We start from the raw sequence: 8,482 nt of genomic DNA, 5'->3' as shown, positions 1-8,482 counted from the left end.
TTAGTAAGGCTGTTGGCGCTTTCATTATCATACATGTATGTTTTATGGAGAGGGGGGAACTGATCCTTTCCTCTGTTTCACAAAAAATCCAATCAAGTGCTCTAAAAACAAAGAGTCAAAGAAAGCAAGCAAGAACGCTTGACGTCTAAGCTGGATGACGCTAAAGGAGCCTAGCAAACGTCTGTGCAACACAAAAACAACAACAGAAAGGGTGAAATGTGAGCTGATGATGTGCAGCATTGTAGGGCCACTAAATAGCCACCTGTGATTCATGGCGATTTTTAAAGTCGATGCAAGGCACCACAGCCGCAAACTGCTTCCTGCGTCACAAAGCCTAGAGGAGAATGCAAAATCAAAGAAAGATTTATACAATAAACACAAATCAAATAACTTTTTACCCTGCTCTTCGAAAACTAAAGATCAACTCTCGTTTTTGTTTTTTTATGCAAAATTGTACCTGATGTATGTAGGAACTGGGAGGAAGTGTGAATACTACTGGTGAGTTTCAGTCATTTATGAACCTTGCCTCATGTTCTTGTTCCTTTATTTTATTTCTCTCAATGTCTCTCTATCTGTGATTTATTCCTCTCTACTTGAAGCTTATACTTTCAATTCCCTCATTTCAATTGTCATATGAATCGTGATGATTAAGACGAGGGGTAAACTACTTTAATTGCAGTTTTTCTTCATGTACAATTAAACAGTGGGCTACCAGATGGTTCAGTAACAGAGGATATGGACATTCAGGGTAATTCTTCAACTGACGACAAGCTTCAGTGAGGAGAACAGAACACAAAAATTACACCGAGAGAGATGACAGGTAAATAATGTATATATATATATGTTTGCAGTAGTCAGAAAGCAAAACCATCTAGTTGGAGTCGTCTGCAGAGATGCAGTGGCTAGTGCAATTACTTTAATCATGCATTCTATTGTAGTTTTTTACATTGGTTCACATGACAGAAAAGGGAAGCACAATAGACCCAGAAGGTTCAAACACAAAAGTCCAAACTGCCTCATGTGTCTCTCACAAAGAAACAAATCGATGGTTTAGTCGCCATGTAACAAGTATCATTTCTTTTTGTGTATTTTTTTTTTTTTTTTTATGCCTTTTTTATAATTTGCCTGGTGGTGCTTTAAATGCAGTGATACTTATTATATGGGCAGAGAGACATGAGGAAACCTTCAGCAGAGTAAGAGGCTCCAAACACACGGTTGAGAGAAACACAAGATTGGCACTTTACACGAGTCAAAGGTGAAAGTTCACTCTGTAAACACTGCGGAAGAAACGGACAAGAAAAACCTCAAAAGTACTCTGGTTCTCATCTCAGATTTTTTTTTTTCTTTCCTATCTTGACTTATAAAACTGGCACTTTGAAAGCCAGCAGGGCTCACGTCTGGTTTAAACCAGATCTGATCAAATAGTTATCGTTAACCATCCTTCCATCCAGTGACAGGATGCGGACAGATCTCTTCCTTTCATATCAATCAGCGGTGATATGTATAACATATCAGTCAAAGCCTCTCCACGTTCAGCCTGTACGCTGCGGTGGCTATACAGGCGGGATTAAAGGTGAAATCTGACAGACTTGAGAGAGACAGGAGCACGAATGAGGTGGAAGAAGAGTTGGATTTTAGTGTTTGGAGCAAGATCACAAGGTTCAGAGTTAAGGGTGAGAGAAAAAAAAGCGAGGGACGTGAGAGACGCCCCCCTGCAAGGACACGGCCTCGGGAAAGAGCCTGACACTCACCGGAAATTCGGGGGAGAACTGTTTCAGCCAGTCCCCCAAAAAAGCCTCAAACTCATCCCCGTCCGGGAGGGCGTCAAAGTCTATGTCTTGTAGGATACGGTGAAAACCTATGTCTTCAAGGCTGTTGTGAATAAAGACAACTAAACTCTTAATGTCACAAAAAGCAGCATTCAATACATTGATTGTCTTTTAAACAATTTATTTTCCTCACAATCTCTTATCTTAGCACTGACATGTTTAAAAGACAGGGCTGTTGGAGTGAATCGTCACGAGAACAACTGTCTCCCCTCAATCAATAGGTCTAAGAAAAATAAATCAATGAATACATAAATAGAGGCTATTTTTTTTTCTCATAACGAACAAAAATTGGTCCACAAAGTCGATAAATGTGTCCTCAAGTGCTTTAAGTACAAAATAAAAACAATATTATTATCAAAATATTCATTTTAATGGCTTACTTCATACATAAATACATGTTTAAGAACATAAAAGCGATCCACTGATTGTTCAGATGTCAGAATGACTTCATCTGGGGCTGCACACACTTAGGGTTTTTTTTCTGGTATAAGTCAGGAGGGGAGGATGCTACAAATATGCCAGCCGGCGTCCTTTGTTTCTAATTTTCTGTCTATACCTTTTCCCCAGGACGGCCGCCAGGTATTTCTTCACTGCCATTTGCTTTCGGTAGCGGCTGTAGCTGTCTGTGAAGATCCCGTCTGAGTGTCGCTTGGACAGGGGCTCTGAGCTGTCCTCCAGCGCTTTCCCCCCGCTGCCAGAGACAAGAGGGAGGTTTTTCAGCATCACACACACACACACACACACACACAAACACACATGCGACTGCGCAATCACCAAGTGACCTCTGCTTGTGGGGCTTAGGAGTCTGGATGCTGGAATTAGGATCTTAAAGGGCGGGGGAATAATGAGATAATGAGATTTATTTTGGTCGGAAAAATTCCGCCTGCAGGACTGATGTGCCTGCAAATCCGTTTTCCTTTATTTTGGTGTCACATCCTCCGTTTGTTTAACTTCTAGCCCATCCCAGGGCGATTTGGCACATCTCTCCAATAATATCCGATAAGGCCTGCTCATAAGACTGGAGTAAGTGCATGCCTCCCCTTCCATCAGCAACCACTGGGACTCAAGGCAATCAATTATTCATATGGAAATAAATTCAAGCCTGCATGATTTAATGCATGGGTTAATCCCCCCCCCCCCCCCCCCCCTGTGCCTTAATGACACAGCTCAGATAGTGACACTTCCAAATCAATCAAGTGCCCATTTGCACCCACCCTCCTTTAATATAGCTGATCCAGAGGCAGTTTTTTTAGCAGCATGGGAGAAAAAATGGGATCACAGACATGTATACAGCACACACGTATAACAGCGTGGATTGAGGCTATTTAAAGGATCCGTCAAAGGAGACAAAGAACACACACACACACACACAGGAACACATCACATTGAAAAGAAGAGGTGACAACCAAGAAGATGCTCTTACCCTACACGTTTTGCCATCTGAGATTGCAGATATTTCCTTGCTGATATCTGACCCAGCGCTTTCCTGTAGGCTTTATTAAACATGCCGTCTGCGTGCCTTTCCGTTCTGGGATAATAGATATAGCCACAAAGTGAAATCACCACACACCCAGGGCATTTATAGAGGCAACAATGTCAAGTAGCTGCACTGCAGAATAAATATGTCTATATCTCAACATGTCAATTGTAATATCTGGTCTTAAACTGCACTTTATTCATTAAAGACATATTCAAAATTTAGAAGAAGTATTTAGATGATTGTATTTGCTTCTTTATACCTTTTTTAAATCTGATAAATCCCCTACTTAAGGCAGAATTTCCAATTGGCTATTTTCTAGCAATAAAGAAATGTCCATTAGGTTATTTTTATACTTTTTAAAAGAAATTATGTTTTTCCTCAGGTCAGTTTAAAATTAAAAAAACTTCAGAATTAGACACTGACTCACACACAAACACACAACATGGACAGAAATAGGACTACAGCAATGAGATGTTCAAACATGGAAGGTTTCCAACGCGAAAAAAGGTTGGGGGTTTAAAAAAACAAACAGAGGGATGATAAATATATATTCACCTTTTGTCTGGAGGGTAATACAAAGTGTAGACGTCGCCATCGACAGACGGAGGGTTTCTCACATCCATTTGGTCTCTGTCATAATCCAGGGACGGTAAAGAATTTCCATCCTCATCATAAACCTCACTGTCAAGTCTAGATAAAATAAAAACAAAGCTTTAAAAAGAGACACGTACAACACAGCTAAATCCCCTGAAATCTTTACACTTATTCTCTATACTTCATTTTAAGCTACTTGTTACCATAGTTGAAAGGCAATATCCTTTATAAAATAGATTTTCTTTCAAATAAATCCTACTTTTCCTCAACAAAACGTTTCCTATTAATTATCTAATCACATAAATTGGTTCAGAGGCTCCAGGACAGATTGAGCCACTGTACTCCACTGCCTAATTCCCCTAAATGACATTAGAGCCGCTCCCTGGTGGATGTTTCTTTCGCAATTATTTTTCTGTGAGCAGCCCTATGGATTGTCTGTCATACGCTGTTATCCAGTAATCCAATAAAGGAGTGAGTCAGATATTGTCTTTGCCCTGTGCCCCCTGCAGCTGCTGCAGTGTCCAATCCTGCGGTTCCCTCCCTATGCATGCAACAAGAAGAAAAGAGGAATGACCACCTGAAGACCTTAGGGATGAAGTGATGGAGTACGTACCTAACAGTGGGGAAGCTAAGCCCCACAGGTGAGCAGTTGACGCTGTAGTGCATTATGATTCCATAGATGAGTAAGGCTAGAGTCGCTTTGCTAGACATTGTCCTGCTGTAAGAGAAAGACACAGTGAGTGAGTGTATAGTAATAACCGTCCATAAGAAGAAACATGAGGCGATATTAAATAACTTTAACATCACACCCATGAGTTTCTAAGCAAAAAAAAAAACAGCCACACCTGAGTTCCTCCTCACACGCTCCGCGCTTTTACGCAGCGTAAAAAGTGCCTCCTCTTACCAGTGGCGATCCGCTGAGCGATCCGCTGAAGACCTCAACTGGGGTGAGTGAGATAGGATCTCTCTCTCAGCCTCTCTCTCTCTCTCTCTCTGTCTCCTCTTCCCCTCCTCTTCCTCTGTTCCCTCGATGAAGCGCCTGTCCGGTCTCTTGTTAGCGGGGGGTGCAGCAGCGCTCCGTGCGCCCGCAGCTGACTTCTCGGGGGGTTTTACGCACAGCTTCTCTGAGATGGAGATCAGCGCCGCCGAACATTTGTCTGCGGAGAACTTCCCTGCGTCCTGTGAACTTAACTCCCCCTTGGTTTTCTATTCATGAATCTGAGCAGGCAGGCCTTTTTCACTTGTCACGTAGGTAAGGGGAGGGTGGGAGTCGGGGTGGAGAGGGGAAGGGGGAGGCTGCGTCATCACCCCCCCCCCCACACACACACACACACACACACACACACCCATCGAAACACCCGCACCCATTGGAGAGCATCCTCTCTCCGCGTCAATGAAAGACCCAGAGACAAGTCATAAAAAAAGAGTGGGTGTTGGCGATTCAAACATTATGATTAATTCTACAGTGAATTGATGAGGTCTGACGTCACGCAATAGATAGGATCACGTGGCCTGATGGGATGGGAGGGACCCCCCCCCCTACACACGCACACTTCACACAAAGTCGTGTCTCCATGACTTCAGGGGACTTTGACTTACATTGAGTTCTTACTCTAACTTTAACCATAGTTACTACTTTGTCCAAACCTAACCTTACACTAAACCCAACTGAAATCCACAACCTATACTGAACTGATAGCCTTAACCTACACCTCACCTAAACTTAACCAAACCATTAACTTAAACCTAGACAAACCTAAACCTGACCCTAACCTAACCCTAACCCAAACCCAACTGCAATCCTAAACAAAACCTTAACTGTAACCTAACCTTAACCTTAACCTTGAACTAAACTAAACTAAACTAAACTAAACTAAACTAAACTAAACTTAACCATAACCAATATATAACCTAACCTTAAATTGTTGTGATTTATGTTAAAGGTACTTGTCTTTTATCCCTATACTGTGACTGTGTAACAGATTTAGGTCCCCACAACATGACTTATACCCGGACCACACACACACACACAAGACACTACATAATTGTGTTGTGGAGGCCCCCCCCCACCGGTCCACTCCACTAAGGTCAGAGGTCACAGTCCGCTGCACAACCTGAACCTGAGTCATCTCTCTGAATAATTTGGTTTCATGAACATTCAGATGCGGATGTTTTGATCCTCTTTTCCCTGAATGGACTTCCTGCTGTCGTCTCAGTAATAAACCACCTCTGTTCTGTGGAAAACTGCAAGTGTTTGTCATAACGCTGAGTAATCCATCGCTTTATTACAGCTGAGGAAGAAATGTCCTCAGCCCTTACAACAGCTATTGATCTGATCGCACACGGACACAAGGGTTTTATTGGAAAGTGCTGAAACCTGATAAGTTAGTCGGGTGGAGCTGTCCAGTGCTGAAATGTGACTTCTCCCATAGAAAAGATCTCTCTCTTTAATGCATGTGGCTTCAGACATCAGAATACATTCAGTCCACACGTCCTTCCTGTTCACACACAGCGTCCCAGAGGTCGGACTCAGTCACAGATGCTTAAGACATTGACACAGTTAGAACCTGACTCACCTGGTGGAAGGGGGGGGGGGGGCTCTTCCATGTTGCTGAGGTTGAAGTGCTGCGTGACATATGTAATTCAACCCATCAGTAAAATCCCCGGTGGAAAAGCACTAAATATTTTATCATATTATTATTATCATCATCATTATTACTACTACTACTACTAACTGGTGCTGCTATTGTCAAAAACATAATTGCATCCATGAAAATCACTATGATTACTTCAATTATATCAATCAGTCTGACAGAGCTTAATCTGTTTCTGGTCTCTCTATCTCTTTTCTCTCCCCTCTTTCCTACCCGCCTCTCCTCTCTCCCCCCATTTGTCTCAGCTCGCCCACACGGAATCTGGTTTTGTTGCAGGTTTCTCCCGTTAAAAGCCTGATTATGTTTCTGTCTCTCCACAGTCACCAAAGTGTTTGCTCGTTGTGGAAGTGTTTCACTATAATATTCATAGGTCTCGATCTGACTATGTAAGTGCTTTGAGATGATGTTGTGCCTAGGTGCTACGCAAATATAATTGAATTGAATAATACAACAATACAACAATGTAAAATTACTCCATTAAAGTAATTTCTATATAAGTTGAAGTATTATTTGGTCAAATGCTCCAAACATCTGCCTGTTTTTAATCGCTCAGTCTCTGGACATCTGGAATGTAAGTGTCCCAACTGTGAGAACCTTTTTGTTGGGGTTCACATGCCAAAAACCAACTTGGTGTAAGGATGGGACTTGGTCAAGAGAGAAATTCTTGGGGTGGATCAAAACTTTTTTGTTTAATCACATTCTGACTGATATATGTGAATCTTTATAATCTGGTGCAGCTTTTTTTTCTATTAAAGGGACTATTTAAAAAGACATATGTGCTCTACTGAGTGATACACAAATAACAATGCATTTTATCTTAAGATCATCATACTCTATGTTTCTAGTTAAGCCTTAATAGGAGAATTATCAAGTATCTACAGCTTTCAGATAAATGAAGTAAGGCAAAATACTTCCTTCTAAAATATATGGTAAAATATAGTAAAATGCAGATAGTTAAGTACATGTTGTTCATAATTGTGTGGTTCTACCATTGTTTGGTAGAACCTAACCTGGTAAACCGACTGGTTCCCATGCCTGGACATTACCAGTCCACTGGTTCTTCTTTGCACACGTTAGAACCATGTGTTGAATCTTTAGTGGGTGATTCAGAGCAGTCAATCCTTTCCTGGCTCTGACGTCAGGTGGCGGTTTGCTTAGCACAAAGAAACTCTTTGCTCTTAATTCCTAAGATGCTGAGGGAGGAGGAAGAACAAGACTCTGTGATGAGAGTCCTGGTCTTGTTCTGAGGGAACACTGCCTCCATGTGGTCATGAGAAGAAAGTGCACTGTAGTGTAGCAGCAAGCTTTTCAAATACCAAAGAGCCCATGTAGACAGAATCAAGATCTGTAACTAAAGGAAAAGTTTGGTTAAATGTCGCTGGACTTACAATTGAAATGTAAAGTTCACTTAATATTCCTGTTACAGTGTGGTACTGCAAAAACCTATTTGGAAAATCAAGTTCTTCTTGTTCTTGTTCTTGTTCTTGTTCTTGTTCTTGTTCTTCTTGTTCTTCTTGTTCTTCATCTTCTTCATCTTCTTCTTCTACTGGAGAAAAAGACATTGGCAAAAGTTCTTGGGTAATGAAGTTTTTCTTAAATCAAAGTTAGCAATTTTGTTAATATAACTTGTTTACTTGAGCAGAAAGAACTTAATACATTTTTGCGTTAACATATTTATAATTTAGTTAATACCAAACATTAAAAATCCACTCAGAGGTGCAGGCACCTGACATCATAACTTAAACACCACATGTAAATACAAGAAAACCAAGCCTGTCATCACAGGGAGATAAAGTTACATGATTTGTTATTTTCTCTTGTAGACACTGGACAGTGCAAAGTGGGAAATAATTAGGATTAACATAAGATAATCGTATAATAATGATTGTCTGTAGAAAATTAAAATGACGATGAGTAATTTGGCT

At 41.1% G+C, this 8,482-nt stretch overlaps 1 protein-coding gene across 1 annotated transcript; it reads right to left on the bottom strand.

Moving 5' to 3' along the window:
* Window positions 1-273: 273 nt before the first annotated feature.
* adcyap1a (adenylate cyclase activating polypeptide 1a) lies at window positions 274-4,614 on the bottom strand. Its single transcript, XM_061094010.1, has 6 exons — window positions 4,517-4,614; window positions 3,865-3,999; window positions 3,253-3,357; window positions 2,386-2,520; window positions 1,752-1,872; window positions 274-334 (listed from the first exon to the last, which is right to left on the bottom strand). The coding sequence occupies exons 1-6, from the start codon at window positions 4,612-4,614 to the stop codon at window positions 326-328; spliced, it is 603 nt and encodes a 200-aa protein (XP_060949993.1). The 3' UTR covers window positions 274-325.
* Between the last annotated feature and the right edge of the window lie 3,868 nt (window positions 4,615-8,482).

Source organism: Limanda limanda, chromosome 20, assembly GCF_963576545.1.
Source record: "Limanda limanda chromosome 20, fLimLim1.1, whole genome shotgun sequence".
Lineage (NCBI taxonomy): Eukaryota > Metazoa > Chordata > Actinopteri > Pleuronectiformes > Pleuronectidae > Limanda > Limanda limanda.
The sequence above is the reverse complement of the archived record's forward strand: the minus strand, read 5'-3'. Positions and strand labels throughout refer to the sequence as shown.